General features: G+C 33.2%; 1 protein-coding gene across 5 annotated transcripts; it reads right to left on the bottom strand.

Annotated features, from left to right (window-relative positions):
• Window positions 1-172: 172 nt before the first annotated feature.
• LOC136232486 (uncharacterized protein At4g22160-like) lies at window positions 173-8,880 on the bottom strand. Of its 5 annotated transcripts, none has more exons than XM_066021671.1 (4): window positions 8,792-8,880; window positions 7,758-8,196; window positions 6,810-7,678; window positions 173-1,768 (listed from the first exon to the last, which is right to left on the bottom strand). In XM_066021671.1, the coding sequence occupies exons 3-4, from the start codon at window positions 6,980-6,982 to the stop codon at window positions 1,588-1,590; spliced, it is 354 nt and encodes a 117-aa protein (XP_065877743.1). In that variant the 5' UTR covers window positions 6,983-7,678; window positions 7,758-8,196; window positions 8,792-8,880; the 3' UTR covers window positions 173-1,587. The 5 variants fall into 5 exon arrangements, 2 of the variants coding, with proteins under 2 accessions (XP_065877743.1, XP_065877742.1); XR_010690505.1 differs by having other exon boundaries at window positions 286-1,768; XR_010690506.1 differs by lacking the exon at window positions 173-1,768 and adding an exon at window positions 1,775-3,217.
• Between the last annotated feature and the right edge of the window lie 11,406 nt (window positions 8,881-20,286).

Below are 20,286 nucleotides of genomic sequence, written 5' to 3'. Positions count from 1 at the left end.
ATATGAATGTGAATTGCTCGTGAGAAGTTTGTTTGTTTGTTTGTTCACGAGCGAAGCTCGTGAGCAGCTTGTTAATTCTATTCCTGAACTTTACTCATTAAAAGTTCATTACTTATGTTCATAATCTACGTAGTTTTGAAAGTTACAAATTTAAAGTTCCACACAAATGCGTAGTTTTATATTTCTCTTTATAGAAATACTATTACTTAAAAAATGGAACCGAGTTTGCTCATAACTTGTTCATTAACATTATAATCAAGCTTGTTTACAAACCTATAATGGTGAATGCTCGAGAGCTTTCAAATAAAATTTCGTCGTGTTCAAGTTTGGGTCATTTACGAATTGAGCGTTAAAATTATGCTCAAACTCATCTCCTTTATAAATCAAACTGTACACAATCGATCTTTTATCAAGTCGAACACCAAACCGCTCATGAGCGACTCGGTTCATTTCCAACCCAAATAAGGAGCCAGATCTACTAGGAAGATTTTACATTGTTTTGAATATGTTCAAGAACATAAGTGTCTTAGAGACACTACAGTTTGTGAGGTGGAACGATTAAAGGTCAAGATTTTTGAGATGTGTGATAATACAAAAGGGATGCAGTATAGGTGAACACATAGGAAATGGGGGCTATCAAGACCTTGTGCATGAATTATCTGTCTTGAATAACAAAGAGGGCACTTTAAGGATAAGAATTTGAAGATTACCAAGTAACAAGTGAATGCTAATTTTATAAACTTCACTCTATACACTTGAAGTTCTCTTGCCTATATTTCCAAACCAGAAATTGTTATTGAAAATGTGGAAAAATTCCCTTAGAAGATTAATTATCGGAAGCTAAAATTGCTGTTTGGGAACATAAAAGGTTGACAACAAAAATTTGCCATGGAAGAAGTTGTTGTTGTGGAGAATGAACATAATGGTAGAAATAAAGATGTTGAAAATGGTAAATTGGCATTGGAATCTCTTTCGTTCATAAGAGGCTAGAGGGAAGATTTAAAAGGTTTGTGATCTACCCTTTTATGGTGTTTTTCTTTTAGATGATCTATGCAGAAGCTGAAAGTATGGAATCTTACTGCACAATGCAATTATCACATGCATACTTTTCTTTAGTTGCAAGAATGTGTACAAATTTCTCTTATTACGATACTGGTTGTACACTTGTTTCTGTTCATTTCCATTACTCATGTAATTTGAGTTACAATCACACATTTTTCTGTTATTTTGTTTTTTTGTGTTTTTTCTTGTCTTGATGCTCTTTACTTTGAAGCTTTAGAGAATGCGTGTTACGTTTCTACTCATTGTCTAGCTTATACTGTAGTTAGTCTTAAGGAGAATGTCAATAACTAGGAATGGATTGAGTTCTGTAATGTGTATTATTCTTCAGTTGTAGCTCAATAACTGGGACTGGATTGAGTTTTAAAATATGTATGATTCTTCGGTTATATATATATATATATATATAAAACTTGCTAAATCACAAATAAGTCATTCTCTAATCCATAAAAAAACATCCATAATATGATAAGTCATTAATTCATCACAAAAACAATATCTACTACAAATCAAATCAAACCAAAGTACTTAATCTTCAAGCATTTCATTTTCATCATCTTCTTCATCTACAAACACCATCGACTCCAATTCCGGTTCATCAAGAGATAGATCGGCAATCTCAAGGATTCTCGCACCATCCGATGACTCAAAGGCATCTCCACCAATATCCCACATTCTTGTCTCTCCTTTCTCATATTGTGGTGTCTTCCTAGAAAGAAGACGCAAGTTAGTGTGGACAAACACTAGATCCTCCGCACGTTTAAGAGTGATTTTGTTTCTTCTCATTGAATTGATAAAAGAGTAGGTACTCCAATTTCTTTCACAACAAGAAGAGGATGTTGGTTGACCAAGAAGTTTGATTGCTATAGATCTAAGCATAGGAGTACCGACTCTATAGGAGAGCCGCCAATAAGATGGATCCATTTCACCCCCATCATTAATGGAATCAAAATCACCAAACTCGTCACGCAAAGATGAAAACTTAGCATATTCAATTAAAAAATTTCTACGTTCATCCCCATTTGGAAAATAACGTCTAAAACACATGTTTCTTTCAGTAAAAATCTCCACATCATTATGAGGAGCTACACGTCCAACACCATTTTTGAGTGAATCATCAGTATAGTACTTTCAAATGTTAACGATTAAATTAAATTTCTAAATGGATGAACTACAAATAAAATTATTTATGTCCAAGGAAGAGACTAAAAAATTACCTAGGATTCAAGGAATGTGCCAAGCAATGAAATGGGGTGTTGCTTTTGTTCCAACGAGACACTAAAATTTTGTGAATCACATTGTAAAATGTAGAATCCTCATAAATGTATTTGTGCTCATGTCTAAAGATAACAATCTTTATCTTTTCAATCATTATGTCCCACATATCATAAGATCAAGTGAAGACATGGTTTGTCTGCGTCTACAATCTTTAACATTTCATAAATAGGCTCAATGAAATCAACAATGTATCTAATTTTGTCCCACCAAACATCATCAACTACCCTTGACTTGAAAAAAAAAAAACAGCTTTAAGGGTAAACCCTCTTTTGATAGACAACATTCTTCTAAGCATCACAACTACAGAAGCAAAACATGTAGGTGCAATTGACAACATCTTTAAATTGGAAGATTCATTGGCATTTCTCAAGCTATGATAGTAATGAAATTCTTCATTCCAAATGCATCACTAGCAACTTCAGTAATCCAATTGCATTCACTACAAGTTTCAACATTAGTATCATTTGCTGCACAAATTTCTTTTAATGCCAAATTAAGAGTGTGGACTACACAAGGTGTCCAATAAATATGTGGAAATTCATTTTCCACCAACAACCTTGCAACTCTACGTTACTGGTGCATTATCTGTTATCACTTGAACAACATTTGATCCACCTATTACCCTAATTTGTTCTTTAATCAAATTAGCAATTAAATGTTTATCTTTATACTCACATTCGCAATTCACAGCTTTCAAAAACATAGGTCCATTATCTGATGTAGCCATGAAGTTGATAATTGATCTTCTTTGAGGATCCGTCCATCCATCACTAACCAAGCTTAAACCATTATCCACCCATTTACTTTTAGTTGGCATCAACTGTCTTTCAATAGCTGTTCTTTCTTTTTGCAATAATATAGTCCTCAGCATATTGTATCCCTGTGGTAAATATCTAATTATATTTTGATTTGCAGCCAATGTATACGAACTCACAAAGCATGGGTTCTTAGCAAGATGAAAAGGCAGCCCGACAAAATAAAACATTCTTGCAATTTCACTATGTAGTTGCTAAACTCGTTCGTTATTTGCTAACTTTTCCAAAGGATTTGTAATTGATGCATTCCTTTTCCGTTGATCAAATGGTTTCAGTCCTTCCACCCTAAAGGAGCATGTTCCTGCAGTACCACCCATGGTGCTTGTAAATGAACCACTACTTCGAGAAGTAGGAAGTGAGAACGGATGCGGTTTTGCTTGGGCCTTTGTTGCTGCTTCTTCTTCCACCTCTTTTCGCACTTGAAGATAACTGTCTTCGTTTATTTCAGTACAAGCTTGAATCCCTTATCCTTTGATCTTCAACAAATTAGCTTTAATTCGGGATATAGAACAAGTAAAATGCTTGACACAAAACTTACATTCAAACTTCACATTTTTTCCTCCCATTTTGTCAAGAAGTCTACCAATCACTCTAACATGATTCTGTAATGGGGAGTCAGCAAATTTTGAAGTATTTTCCCCCATTGTAGCAAAAGAAGAACAAGCCATAAGTAAAGAAGTATGAAATTAGAAGGGAGATGATGACTGAAAATGGATGGGTGTTTATATAAAGAAAAAAGAAAGAAGGAGAAGAAATCGGAATCCCAAAAGAAATCCCAGGAGATGAAATCGTTTTTGTTTATCCAAAAAATCGTTCTCAAAAGAAATCCCTACAAGAGAAGAATTGCGATGTGCGTAGGAGCAGAAATCGCAATGTGCAGGAGCAAGACCTAATTCGTGCGATAGAAGTGAGAAGTTAGTTATAATTTAGGATCTTTTGGCAAATTGTATAATTGATCCATATATTTTATAAAAAAATTTTAAAAAACCCTAATCTTTTACCTATTTTTACCCCAACCGAGTCCCCGAGTCTAGCGAGTCCGACACAGCCACAACGACCCCTGGGAAGAGTCTGTGCTTCATAGATGGATACTCTCTTTCGCTGCGTACTTTGTTTTGCAAGAATTTAACAACAGACATTGTAGATTAAAGCTTGCATGAGTGTATATGGTGGTAGATGGAAAATTTTCCTCGTTTTTTGATGATTTGGTAAATAGGTGAAATATCTAGCTAAGTTTTTGTCACCTTGGGAAATTCTATTTTACCTTAGCACTAGAAAATTTTCCTCATATTTTGATGATTTGGTAAACAGGGTGCCTCCCAGAGTGTGAAAGTTACCTTGAATGATGTCGCACCTGTAAAGTTTCGAATTTCTTCTGGTAGGTCCAATGCATTACGTAAGTCAGGGCTGACATTTGGTAATATTTCAGCCAAGCAAGAGTCAATTAACTCTTGCTTGGCTGAAACATTACCAGATGTCAGCCATGACTTATGTAATGTATTGGACCTGCTAGAAGAAATTCGAAGCTTTATAGGTGCGATATCTTTCACTTATGGCAATCTGCGACTTAGAGAAGCTATATCGTCATATGTAGAGGAGATTAACCATAGCTTGCTTTGATGTTACAACTAAACAATTCGATTTTCTTTTTAATCTCATTAAATTGTATAACAATTAGTAATCTCGATATGGGTTTCCCATTGTGCCACAAGAGGATCGAACTTGTCTAAGAAGGTCGTGCATTGTGTCTCTATCTTATTATTTCATCAAAAGTGTATCTTTTCCATCACTGAACAAAAAGTATAACACTCATAAACATTGGATTATAAAAACTATAAGAAAACATTACTAGCAGAGAGTAATCCTCATATTTGCGGCCTTTAAGTGGATACTCTAATTTAAAGCATACTCCTTTGTTTTGCAAGAATTTAATAACCGACCAAGTAGATGAAAGCTCGCACGACTCTATGCAATGTTGCACATAATAAGTCGGTATCCTCCGAACATCATCACTAAGTAAACCATTCATTTGAGTTATTCTTAATCTGGATTCCAGTGCCTTGACAAAGGAGTCCGGTGTGCAAGTCCTCTTTTCCAACAAAAAAAAAAAAGTTTATTAGACATTCTAGCTATAGAATAAAACAAAGTAAATTTTTCAAAAACAGAGAATGAGTAAATCAAAATTAACTCATCACTCATCGGGTTCTTGACTAACGAGCCTAGACAATACCCGATGAGGCATTGAAGACCGCTCCTTTCCATTTTTTTCTGATAAAATGTATATGTTCTTAAAACATTAGATGATTCCTTCATGGTCATAGCAGATGATTAAAAGAATGGAAAAGCGAATGAGTTCAAATAATCACCTCGCTTTACCATTCTTTTAATCATCTGTCATTACTATGAAGAAATCGTTTAATATTTGAAGAACATACACCTTCAATCGTGAAAAAATGGAAAAGAGGGACCTCTAATGCCTCACTGAATACTGCATAGGCCCGTTGGTCAGAAAATCAGTGAGTAAACTCTGTTTTTGAAAATTTTACGTTGTTTTACTCCATAAGCTAGAATGTCCAATAAACTCTTTTAATTTTTCCGAAAAAAGGACTTGCACGTCACACTCCTTTGTGAGGACACATGAATCCAAATTAAGAATACCTCAAATGAATGGTTTACTTGGTGATTATGTTCGACGAATACCCACTTTTTCTGTACAACATTGCATTGACTCGTGCGAGCTTACATCTACTGGGTAGGTTCTTAAATTCTGGCAAAACAAAAGAGTAAGCAATGAAAAAGAGTATCCATTTAAAGGCCCCAAAAGGATTAATCTGTATCGGTAACTTTTCTTTATAGTTTTTATAATTCAATATCTACGGGAGCTATAATTTTTGTTCAGAGATGGAAAAAATACACTTGCGGTGAAATAATAAGATAAAGTTGGAATCTCCACAATAGAGACACCAAGCACTATCTCACGGCCTTATTAGACAAGTTCAGCCCTCTTGTGACACAATAAACACAACGCGAAACCTATATCGAGAATACTAATCGTCATACATACAATACAATTTAATTAGACTAAAAGGGAAACTAGATTCTTTAGTTGTAGCATGAAAGAAACATATGATTAATTTCCTTGCACATAACAATAAAGCTTCTCTAAGTTGTAGATTGCCATAAGTCAAAGAAGTACAGATATGGCAGGCATTCAATCCACAGATGTGATATGAGTAAGATAAGCCAGCTGCAACTGAAGAATCATACACATTACAAAACGTAATCCAGTCCCATGTATTGACATTCTCCTTAAGACTAACTGTAGCCTAAGCTAGACAATAAGTAGAAACATAACACGTATTCTTTAAAGCTTCAAAGTGAAGAGCATCAAGACAGCAAAAAAATATAGAAAACAAAATAGCAGAAAAATGGTGATTAGAACTCAAATTACTTGTGTAGTTAAAATGAACAAAAACAAGTGTACAACCAATACCCTAATAAGAGAGAAATGTGCACACATTCTTGCAACTAAACAAAAGTATGCATGTGATAATGGCATTGTGAAGTAAGATCTCATATTTTGTCTTTCAGCTTATGCACCAACTCAATTTAAGATCATTTGAAAGAAAAACACCATAAAAGGGTAGATATACAAACCTTTTGCAAACTTTCATTTGGCCTTCTATGAAGGTAAGAGATTCCAATGCCAATTTACCATTTTCAACATTTTTACTTCTACCAAAAAGTTCATTCTCCAGAGCAACAGCTTCCTCCATGGCAATTTTTGTTGTCAACGGCTTTTGCTTTCCCAACAGCAACTTTAGCTTCATCTAATTGATCTTCCAATGGCATTTTTCCTCATTTCCACTGTCAATTTCTTTATGATAATTTTTAGTTTGCGAATAGAGGCAATAAAACCTCAAGTGTATAGAGCGAAGTTAATAAATCAGCATGGACTTGTTACATGGTAATCTTCAAAGTCTCATCCTTAAGGTGTCCTCTTTGCTATTCAAGACAGATAATTGATGCACAAGGTCTTGAGCGCCTCCATTTCCCATGTCTTCACATGTACTACATCCTTTTCTGTATTATCACCCATCTCATAAATCTTGACCTTTCATTGTTCCACCTCACCAACTGCAGTGTCTCTAATATTCAGTGCTTGAACATATTCATAAGCAATACAGATCTTCTTAGTCGATCTAGTTAAGCAATTGTATCCACTAAGGACTCTTATCTCCAATGATGGCCTCTTCAAACCTTAACCAATTTAGCAAACTGCTACCAAAAACTAGGCTAGAATTTTTTACAAAGACTATTATGTTCCTAAAAAAAGTTGACATGTACCTTCAGTTATAACTTGAAATCTCTTTCCTGAGAGTAGAGTATTATCATCTATCTTACAAGTTAAAACTCCAGTTTTCTCTTCAAAGAGAAAATGCAAACATCTCAAGGAAACCATGGGAATCGCCGTTCGTCAAAAGCTGAAGCTGCAATGCAGCAAACATCGCAATAAAGCTCGTTTCCTGCAATCATCAACCCGAGCAGTCAGGCAATCAATCAACTGATTGTGTATAACATTTTCAAATGAGTTATAGCTTTTACCTCCAAGAGATGGTTGATTCATTTTCATTATTTCCTTCATTTCGCTTCCTTTTCCTACTCAGCCCGCCCTTCCCAGCCACAATAGAGGCAATCTGTAACTCCGTTGCTAACATCATCCGAGTCAACTCCGCCTCCATTTCCATCCTTCTCTTCTCTTCCTCGCAACGCAGAGTCTCCCGTGCTCTCATCATCTCTGTCTCTGCCTGCTCCATTCTCATCAGTGAATCCCCAAATAGTCTTAAGCTTGCCGCTAGACTGCCCATGGGAGGCGAACCACAGCTCCTGGAGCCTGAACTCGTTGGTTCATTAGAATCTTCACTGTCATCATCATGGTTGTTTGGTGTGCATTCATTGGACAATATCCCAGCATCACAGGTAAACTTCAGACGGTTCTCGTCCCTGATCGCTGACATTTTTTCTCCAGTTCTAGAGGTCAGGCCTGCCATCATTGCAAACTCGTCAGTTCAGTTCAAACTTAGACTGAATATACAGAATTTATACAAAAGTAAGAATGTCCAACAAAAAGTAATCCAATTTCCTGGATTAATTTCCCTAGAAACTCAAAATTGAACCAATTCATGTTTCCGAGCTAATAATAAACTGCAATTACAAGCGAATAAACCAATTGGAAACAAGACATCAGTACAAGCGAATAAACCAATTCATGAACACACAAAAACAATTCACGAACTGCAAGCCACAATAGGTAATAATTAGTTGAAATTCGAAACAACGCACTGATACAGAACAATCAGTTCATCAGTACAATATATTTCCCGTTGTGTTAAATTTGTTTTAACCTAAAATTTCTTGAATTAATCGTTCGTATTTCTCCAAATTTAGGTCAAGCTTTGTACCTATACATCAAATCGGCAACTATTATACTAATAGATCCAGATCATGTTCTTCGTTAGCACATCATACAGCCACAAATCACTTTAAATTTTGTTGAATCTGAGGAAATAAAAGGCGAAATAGAAGCATTGAACAGAATCACAGAAGAGAAATAAGATTAGGATATGGAATCTCCTTACCAGAAAAGAGGCTTGCGTCGGGCGATCAAGCAATAACAAATTATCTCTGAAGTCGAATGCCGAAATTGAGGCACGGTTTTATAAAAAAAAAAAAAAAACCTTAATTAATTATTTTATCATATTAAATAGTATTTTAGACGGTGATTTAGGCCTGTTTGTTTGGGAAAATATTTTTGAGCAAAATATTTTTCCAATTTTACAGTATTTGTTTGGATAAGAAAATAAGTCAAATGAAAATAAGTGGTAAGTCAATGGAAAAGGAATGGAGAAATAAGGAAAAATGTTTTATCCTTTTCAAAAGAGTAAAACATTTTCTCCAAAATATACACGTTTAGAGAAAAATGGAGAAAACGTTAAAAAGCATAATTTGCAATTTTCCAGTGTTTGGTTGGGTAAGAAAATAAGTCAAATGAAAATAAGTGGTAAGTCAATGGAAAATGAATGAAGAAATAAAGAAAAATGTTTTACCCTTTTTAAAAAAGTAAAACATTTTCCCCAAAATATACACGTTTAGAAAAAAATGGGGAAAACGTTAAAAAACGTAAAAATATGAAACACGAAAAACATGAATAACGTGAAAACGTTACAAAACACGAGAATATTTTCCAGTGTTATTGCCAAAAATAGAAAAATATTTTATTTTCCTGCATAATATTTTTTCTGCATAAAATTTTCCAGAACATAATATTTTCCCTAAACAAACAAGGTCTTAGATTAATTTCAAAGAAATATATTGTAAAATCACCATAAAATTTCTATTGATAGGTTCAAAATAGGCTTCACAGGCTTTATTTTATTTTATGGAGTATATAATATGAAACGTTGTTATGATTCTAAAGCTATCTTTTTAAATAATCGTATCGGATTTTCTAAAAGACACACTTGTCCATTTACATTTACTTTAAATGATAAATGATTTCACTTGATTTATTATTGTATGTTTATCTTTTAGACGTGTTTTATGAAATAGAGGATTCTTATCCAAGTTTCATCTAATCAGAGGTCTTTGCCCCTCTTTCTTTAACTGTTGGCATCCGATACAACTTTATAGAAAAAGTCTGACTATCTCTTATATTTTCTTTGCGAATACTATCATTTTGTTAATTGAGATGTGAGTGATAATTTTAGGTATTCTCACACCTTTTCATTGAAACAAAGCAGCATATATATATAAGAGGGAAACCATCAAAAGTGGAAAGGAAACCCTAATTTCCTATGTTACAAAAATCACTCATAAATTTCTTTTTTTTTTTGGTAGAAAAGGAAAAGAAAAACGAACAACAACAAACTACCCAGGAATTAGCCTAGGGAAGCTAACCCCAATCTTATCTTCTAAGAGAAGAGGAGAGATGAAACTAGGGGAAAAAGGAAGGGTAGTAACGCCTAACGTCCCTTCATGGCCCGCCGCCGCCAAGCGATCAGCAACACGATTCTGCTCTCTAAAAATGTGTCTGAACTCTACGAACTCAAAGGAGGAGCAAAGCCTTATAATAGCTTTGATGAGGTTGCGACTGTTAAGACCCGTAGAATGATTCTCAGAAATCATTTTGATTGCTTCCAAATTATCAGACTCCACAGAGAGCCTCTTAACACCCAGCCTTTTAGCAAGATTGATTCCAGTAAGAATAGCCCAGAGCTCCGCAGAAAAGGAAGAACCCAACCCTAAATTCTGGGAGAACCCAGAAAGCCAGGCGCCCCCTGCATCTCTAAGCACACCTCCAGCCGCAATCTTACCGTTACTGAGGCAGGAACCATCAGTATTCAGCTTCACAACCCCCTCTCTTGGCCTGCTCCATCCCACGAGATGGACATCACAACACTGAGAGGCTCTGGCAAGGGACTCTCCTTTGAAACTATCGATAATAGAGAAAAGTTTTTTCGAGAAGAAATCAACTAAGTTTGTCATAAAAACAGTTTTATCTCCAAAAATCTCCTCGTTTCTCCATTTCCAAACTTGGTGACAGATAATAACAAAGAAAATGTCACCATGCTCCATGTATGGAAGCAACTTTCCTCTAACACCATCAGAGAACCAGTCGACCTCAGAATGTGCCATGAAGGAAGAGAAAATATGGTGTGGGAGAATTTTCCTCCAAACCTCTTTACTATTAGAGCAATCTCTAAGAGCATGGCACAAAGTCTCAACATGGCCTCTGCATCTACTGCAAGCTCCAGAATCAGCCAAGTGCCTTCTGTGCCTATCCGAATTAGTAAGAAGTCTGTCCTTAACGCCCAGCCACAGGAAACTCCTAATATGGAAAGGAACTTTAAGGGTCCAAATCGACTTCCACACATCCGAGGGAGGATCAGATCTAAAGAGAGAGAAAGCTTCAAAGGCCGATTTGCAAGAATAAACTCCATTGTTAGTCAGCGCCCAACAGTGCCTATCCAAGTCTTCCTCTTGATTACTCACCTTCACTCCCCGCATTCTAAGGAGAGTCTCAAGGCTAAAGAAAGTATCAAACTTTGACCAGATCCAGTCCCCTTCCGAGTCAACCACATCGGCAATCCTCCAGTTGCGTATATCACTAGGCGGGGGGGAAGAACACACCTCAATTAACGGTTTATCCCCAATCCAGTTATCAAACCAGAAACTAATGGACTTACCATTCCCCACCTCCAGGCCAACTCCCGAGCAGAACTCATCAAACACAACACTAAGTCCTTTCCAGAGGAAGGAACAATTAGCAACTCTCTCTTTCGGGCCCCCGAAGATTTTGTCTTTCCGATACTTACCACAAAGGAGGCGAACCCAAAGAGAGGAGGGGTTTTGCCACATACGCCAAAAGAGTTTCATTAATAAAACTTTATTATTGTCCTTTGCTTTCCTAATACCCAGACCCCCAGAATCTTTAGGCTGGCAAACCTCACTCCAAGGCACAAGATGGATCTTCCTGCCCTCCGCAGCTTCCCCCCACAGGAACCTACGGTTAATCTTGTCAAGATCATTAAGCACAGGATCCGGAAGCTTACAAGCCTGCATGATGTGATTGGGAGCAGCACGACTAAGATCACTCATAAATTTCTAATATAGAGAATAAGGAAATAAATCATCCATAAATTCCTAATTTGTGGAATAAGGAAATAAATCACCCATAAATTTCTAATCTGAAAAATAAGGAAATAAATCACCCATAAATTTCTAATTTGAGAGATAAGGAAATAAATCACTCATAAATTACTAATATGAAAAATAAGAAAATAAATCACCAATAATTTCCTAATATAGGGAATAAGGAAATAACAACCAAACAATATATCAACTGTAACACCCAACCCTAAGCATAGGGTATGGCGGGGAGAAGTCACAAATATCCAATGTAATACCTTGATCCAAGACAATTCGAAGTATAACTAATTTCCTTTTCATTGCTCTCTATCATAAAATTTATCACACTACACGAATGCGATAATCCTAAAACTTGTATTTTTGCTAATCTAATCTAATAATCAAATAAACCGAAATAAACGTTTCCTTAAACTCTCTAAATTAAGGCATCTATTTGTCTTGGACTTGATAATATCTTATTATCAAGTTCCCTACGTATCTCAATAATTCTAAATTTGCGGAAACGACTAGCAAATTGAAAGCTAAAGCATAAAATAAATAGAAAAAAAAACCAGAATTTAACTGTCACGTCCGTGTCTAAATTTCTAAAATTTATATTTTGATATGAGTATATATTATAATTATTGGATGGGTGAAGTTAATTCGGTGCTATAGGAAAAGTTTGGAGTTAATTTGATGGGTTTATGTGTAAATTAAAAGTTTAGGGTAATTTTGAAAAGATTATAGAAAGATGGAGGACCAAACTGGATATTTGCCACATTTATCCCACATCTTTCCAGGAAATATGCGCATCCCTATCTCTTTTCTTTTCCTTTTTCTTTTTCTTTCTGCTTCTTCTGCAGATTATCGATTCTGAACCGTTTCTCCACCGTTTCTTTGATTTACGAATATTCGACCGTCTGAATTACTCGAAATTGAAACCATAGTATCCTTATGTATAGACCTAAGTCCTAACCGAAGAGTTTTTGAATTTCGGAAGTGTTGGAGGGGAAACGTCTTAGACAGAGTTTAGAGGCGAATTGAACGGGTTGTTTTCTTCAATTAGTAGCCAAGGTAAGTAACTATCAACTATATTTTGAGTTTTATGTATATAGATATATTTATAATCAAAGAATTTTCAGAAATTGATATTTAAGGATTATACGGGTATTTTGTAAATTGTGATTTTTCACGATTTTGCTTTTTATTGTGAAATTATGGTTCAAATGAAGCTATTGACTATGTTTCTATGTGAATTTCAGATTTTACTTAATTATGTTGATTTAAGACTTCATTTGGTTGATTTACATATATACATATATGTTTTGGGTTTCAATGTATAAATGAGATATCTCGATATTGTTATGATTGATGTTATGATCTACACGGGTGGAATTCGAGGATGGATACAATATTATATATTTTATATAATATAGATATATATATATATAATCAACTATAACAGTGGAGAAACGGTTCAGAGAAAATTGATAAATGATGTTTAGAGAGATACCGATGTTAGTGATCAATGAGAAGTAAAGTGGGAGAATATATTAGAGTTCATGGGTAAGCTTAAATAGTGTTTGCGGAAATAAGTAAGATCTGAATTTTGAGGACAAATTTTTCTGATCTTAAGCACAGTTTGAGGTAGGAAAGTAAGAGATAAAGATGATATAAGAGAATATATATGTTGATAATTGAAATTTTGTAGTATATATATTGTTAATAGAAGTTATTTTTAATTGAAGTTTGTGTGATTATGGTTTAAATTTATATAAAAATCAAATTGAGTGTTTATAGGTCAAATAAGAAAATCGAATGATTTATAGATTTATTGACTTTTATGGGTGTAAAGATATTATTTGGAGTTTGGAGGAAAAAAAAAACATTGATTATCGTAATTTAGGTACTCTATCTTCCTTGGGTATACGGTTTTATGGTTTGGAGAAGAGATTGAAGTTTCGAGGATTATAGTCTAAATTTACATAAAGATCAACTTGACTAGTTATAGATCAAATAAAGAAATTGAATGACATTATAAAAAATTTAGGTTTTTATTGTGTTTGAGGATATTGCTTGGAGATTTCAAAAACTTTCACATTGCGATTTAAGTAAATCGTATTTGTTATCCATATAGTTTGATGAGAAACTTAAATTTATTTGGAGTTATTAATGGGATGTAGGATGATGGGTATAAGAATGGTCTATATTGCTTTTTCTTATGGTAAGGATTTGATTATAGAGGTTTTACGAAAATAAATAAGTCAATGTGATATTCATAGAGGAAATATGTTATCGATATAAGGTTTATATTTGATTGATGATGATGACTTGGAGTTCGTATTCATCATGATTGGAGTGAAAAATTATAGATATAAGTATTATTATTATGATGAAGTAAGATTATATGTTGATGCAAATCATTGATTCAGATTATTTAAAGGTTAAGGCAAATATAATATCGTACATATTAGCGGTTCAAAAGTGATATTTTTGAAGTCTATAGAACTTGGAGATAGGTGAAATATATTTGATATATATGCAATTGGTGGAATCAATTGTGATTTCAATTTATTAAAGGGAGATTTTGTGTATGTTAGGAAGATATGAATGATATTTGAAGTTTTATTGTGGATTATGGCGATGGAATTAACTCTATTGAAGTTTAGAGTTACTAAGAGTTATATTTAAATGATTGTTACGAAGATGTCGATATTGATAAATGATGGAGTTAATGGAAGGAAACATTAGAATTTGTGGTCTTATGATGATTATGAGGAATTTGAAATAATTTTGTGATCTTGGAGATATTTGAGGACGAAACTTTAGATTAGAGAACGTGAATTTCGAGGACGAAATTTTTTTAAGGTGGGGTGAATTGTCACGTCCGTGTCTAAATTTCTAAAATTCATATTTTGATATGAGTATATATTATAATTATTGGATGGGTGAAGTTAATTCGGTGCTATAGGAAAAGTTTAGAGTTAATTTGATGGGTTTATATGTAAATTAAAAGTTTAGGGTAATTTTGAAAAGATTATAAAAAAATGGAGGACCAAACTGGATATTTGTCAGATTTGGGACAGGAGGTGCGCATCCTATCTCTTTTCCTTTCCTTTTTCTTTTTCTTTCTGCTTCTTCTGCAGATTATCGATTCCGAACTGTTTCTCCACCGTTTCTTTGATTTACGAATATTCGACCGTCTGAATTACTCGAAATTGAAACCATAGTATCCTTATGTATAGACCTAAGTCCTAACCGAAGAGTTTTTGAATTTCGGAAGTGTTTGGAGGGGAAACGTCTTAGACAGAGTTTAGAGGCGAATTGAACGGGTTGTTTTCTTCAATTAGTAGCCAAGGTAAGTAACTATCAACTATATTTTGAGTTTTATGTATATAGATATATTTATAATCAAAGAATTTTCAGAAATTGATATTTAAGGATTATACGGGTATTTTGTAAATTGTGATTTTTCACAATTTTGCTTTTTATTGTGAAATTATGGTTCAAATGAAGCTATTGACTATGTTTCTATGTGAATTTCAGATTTTACTTGATTATGTTGATTTAAGACTTCATTTGGTTGATTTACATATATACATATATGTTTTGGGTTTCAATGTATATATATTGAACAAAATGAATTATGGTTTCAATGTATAAATGAGATATCTCGATATTGTTATGATTGATGTTATGATCTACACGGGTGGAATTCGAGGATGGATACAATATTATATATTTTATATGTTTTTGGTTTACTACTTTGGCTATCTTATAAACTTAAGTTTTGAGTATATTTTATAAAGTTTTGATTAAATCCCTTTATAAATTTATATATGTAGCTATGTTAAGTAAAGTTGGTTTTTATGGTTGATAGTTTCTTACTGAGATTTGTGTCTCACGTTTTTAAATGTTTTAATGTTTTTAGGTGAGAAAGTACAAGATATAGAGAAGGTTACCGACCGATTAGGCGAGGTTGGAGACTCTTAAGTATTGATTATGATATTTGGAGACTATTAAGTGTTAATTGTGAACTTTCTATTTCACGCCCGATGCCGATTGAGGTCATTTAGGGTCGGGTGTGACATTAACGAGGTTCGGTCAATATATATTGCCTACATCCTGAGACACTACCAACTAATATTTCAAATGAGCAAATATTACAATAGAGAAAGGAAGAGAAAACAACTAAGCCTTTGAATTAGAGGAGGCTTGTTGTGGGATGCTTTAAGCCTAAAGGCCAAAGCCCAATATATAGCATGAGAAAAGCTCTACTAAATTATGTTTTTCCAATGTGGGATAAAAACATATATACATCTCCTTTTCCTATTCTTCTATCTTGGCTTCCAATGTGTGATTACTAAAAGAGAGCCAATTTTTTCACAAAAGTCATGTAGTTGTACTTCAAATGGTCGTACTAGGCTTGAATCTCAGGACCGAAAAGAGAATACCATAGCTCAATTTAAAAGGCATTGTTATGGAATATTACCTCATAATTTATGTGTGCATATGTTATTCAATAGAGGACTGTCATTTTAATATTATCCTAACTCGAAGCTTGCTTAAGACTATTTTCCCATGAGATTTTCAAAATATATCAATCCAGATTGCAAGCTTCATTTTTAACCATGAGTTTTATATCCTAAAATTTTATCCCACTATACAGATACTTTCTACTGTAATCTAATTCTATTGCTACTTCTATTGTTGATGCTCTATGAATATCTTGGTATTTCACGTCACAAATTTTAACCTCGGATTCATATTTCATGTCTATACATTAATTTAATAAGAATGACTAAGAGATTAATTATTTAATCAGAAATTGGCCTATCTGACTTCAGCAGATGATTAATATAATTACTTAGATCTTCTTTTATTTTCTTATAGCTATTATTGAAGCTAGATCATCTAATGTTTACAAGACACGATAAACTGAACTGAGCAGCCTGTAGCTAGATGAATTAATTGATTTCTTAAATCAACTTTTTCCCTTCCCTTTCTAGTTATATATCTAATACCTTAGAGCATCTCCAAGAGAATCTTAGTTCACTCTCTAAAAATAATATAAATAATTGACTCTTAGTGATTTAAGAGTGACTAAGACATATCATCTCCAACCATACTCCTTATATTCACTCCTTATTTATTATTTATCATTAAAATTATTAATTATTGTTATATTTACCAATAGTGTAAGGAGAGATACTCCTTAATAATAAATTGTTAATAAAAAATGAACTAAGAGGCACTAAGAGGTTGAGAGATGCCCTCTATTAATACAGAGGATGGAGAGACTTTTAGTGATTTGAGGAGCAACTAAAAGGCTGTTGGAGCTCATTTTTCATTCTCCATCCTCAAATTTTAACTTAAAGTCAACTTAAGAGGCTATTGGAGATGCTCTTAAGGTATGAATGGTATCAGGCAACAATCTCTAGATCCTGGAGAATTTGTTCTTATAATCTCAATGATAAACTTCTTTTGCAGAAATTGACCAACAAGAAGTGCAACTCATGCTCAAGGACTCTGTTAATATTTTCAGAAGCGACAAACTTTTCCATACTCTCACTGAGAAACAAGCCCTTACGGTTGATCCATATGTAAGTTTCTTCTTGAAGGTCCTATGTAGGAAATTTTCTTTTATATCCAAATGATGTAAGGACCAGTGGGAACAGACCGCCATTGAGAACCTGAAATCAAGACCACAATATTCTAGTAGAACATAGTATGCAAATAAAAAAAATAGAATGGAAAGAAAGCCAAGTTTCCATAAACCACAAAGAAATGGAGAAGTTCTACTCTCCATTGTTCTTCAGAACAAAACACTTCTGAGAAACTCAACTCATAAAAAATTTCACACCTCTCAAAATCTCAACTTAGAAGAAAAAATCTCGCAGGCCAAATGTTAGGCTCTAATACCATGTAAAGAACAACAAAAAGGTTGGAAAATGTTCTTTATATTATTACTGATTAGTTATAGGTATTTATACAAGAGTTAAAAAACCAAACAAGGAAAGCTAATAAAAGTTATTAAATTTACTCATATTGAATAGTGACTATTTACACTTATTCCCACTATAACATAAGCATGTTATTGAAAATGTTCAATCTAGACTCTCGGGTTGGGAGCCAAAAAATTCTTTTCTTAATCGGTTGCATAACGTTGGTAAAATGAATCATTGCCTCGCCTTTTGCCTATTCCATACAAATGATGACTCTTCCTACGTGTATTTGTACTAAGATCGATAACTTAAACTAAAAGTTTATTTCGGGTTTGTATGGTGAAGAGAGAAAGATTCATCTGCTGAAATGAGATGTTCTTACTACTCTAAAGCACAATGAGGGGGCTTGGTATTCAGTCCATGTTTAAAATCAATGTTGCTTTATCAAAAAAGTTGAGTTGGTGTATTATAACCTCGATGGTTTCTATTTGGATCGCTATTCTTTTAATGTAAAATAGTTAAAAAATTATTTAGTGTAACAACCTATATATCAATTGATGTGTTAAAACAATGACATATATTAACATTTTTGTTGCGATAAATGGAGTTTAAATCACACACATAATTGGATCGTTCAATTGGAGCTTAATGTGTTAAAAATAAAGGCGAAAGTATAAAAATAATGTTTATGGTTTGTCCAATTTGCAAACAGATGTTTCTGGTTTAAAAGTTTGCAAATAAAGAAGTATGTGGTATGTTTTATTTACAAAACAAAGTATTTCATATTACACTATTAAGTTCAGAGTACAATCAAAAACATTTTTATCTTAAAAATATTATTCTTACATATCGTCAAAACATAACACTTTTCCCAGGATACAACTCCCTAAATCGAAACTATAAATAATATGGTGGACATTTTACGCTTTTGACTAATTTGACAGTTTATGAATTAAATTGATATTTAAGTTCATTTTACACCACTACAATTCGATTTTGAGATTTGTATCAATATGTAAATGTAATTTAAAAAATAAAATAAAAATGCTCTTGATTGTCATTAGAACTTAACCGTGTAATTTCAAATACTTTGTTTTGTAAAAAAACACATATCACATACCTCTGTTTTCAAACTTTTAAACCACATACCTCTATTTGCAAATATGATAAATCGTAAATAATTTTTTTTTTTTTGTACTTTCTCCAAAAATAAATGACAAATATAAATATCTCCATTTAAAAAATTAGAGACTTAATACGTTACAAAATAGTTAACCAGAGGCTTAATGTATATATTTTAATAGGATAAGGTGTAAAAATACCCCTAACGTTTATATCTAGGAGCAATTCTACTCCTAACGTTTAGAATTGTGCAATTTTACCCCTAATATTGTGAGCCAAGAGCAATTTTACCCTTAACATCGATAAATTGGATCAATTTGAAAAATAATTCATCAAACTTGATTCTCGACAGTGAATCTTGTCATCTATATTTCACATCTATATTTCACATGTACGTCATTTTATCACTAATTAGTAACATATCATAAACATATGATTAGACGTGAAAAAAATTAAAATATATATATATTTTATACGAGTTGGACAAAAAAAATAAATTCAAACATTTTGCCGGATTTAAAAATATTAATCCTCAATTCCATTATTAAATTATAAAAAATATGAATTTTTTTTTAGAACCAACGGATATGCAATTGCTGTAGAATAATGAACAAAATATCTATGTTTTATAATGATGTCTGAAATTGACCAAATTTGCCAATATTGGGAGTAAAATTACTCTTAACTATAATAATTTACACTATTTTAAACGTTAAAGATAAAATTACTCATCATTCTAAATATTAGGGGTCTTTTTTGCATTTTAACATTATTCCTGTTTTATCAATAAAAAATCAAACTGATCAGGGTTTAAATATAGGGTAAATTACACCTATGGGCAATCAACTTTATCCATTTTAACATTATGGCTACTAAACTTCAATTTTTAACAGTATGGACACTAAACTTTAAATTTTTTTAATACTAGAGGTCACTCAACTTTAACTAACTCCTTAAAATTACCGCTAACGACCTCAAAATGAAAATATTCAAGAATTAAAGTTGTTCAAAACGACTTTTGCCATGAAACCATATTTTTATTTTCCAAAATCATATTTTTTAGAGTTTTCTTTCTCTAAAAATTCACTCTCACTCCTAACCAAACAATATCTAAATGACCTAAAACTAAAATTTTCAATAATTAAAGTTCCTTAGAATATCATCAACACTTTTCAATTTTTTTATTTCGAGACCGTCAATAGTCGTTTTGAGGCATTGAGTAGCCACCGATGTTAAAAAATGTAAAGTTCAGTGACCATACAGTTAAAAATTCAAGTTCAGTGGTCATAATGTAAAATGGGTAAAGTTCAGTGGCCATGGATGTAATTTACCTTCCTGTGTCATCTCTTTCCTCCATCCATTAGAAGAAGTTAGGGGTT

This window comes from Euphorbia lathyris, chromosome 6, assembly GCF_963576675.1.
Source record: "Euphorbia lathyris chromosome 6, ddEupLath1.1, whole genome shotgun sequence".
Lineage (NCBI taxonomy): Eukaryota > Viridiplantae > Streptophyta > Magnoliopsida > Malpighiales > Euphorbiaceae > Euphorbia > Euphorbia lathyris.
The sequence above is the reverse complement of the archived record's forward strand: the minus strand, read 5'-3'. Positions and strand labels throughout refer to the sequence as shown.

Coding starts and splice junctions, on each gene's coding strand:
- LOC136232486 (XM_066021670.1), bottom strand. CDS start 8,170: ATGTCAGCGATCAGGGACGAGAACCGTCTGAAGTTTACCTGTGATGCT. Junction 7,679..7,757: donor GAATCAACCATCTCTTGGAG/GTAAAAGCTATA, acceptor TGATGATTGCAG/GAAACGAGCTTTATTGCGAT.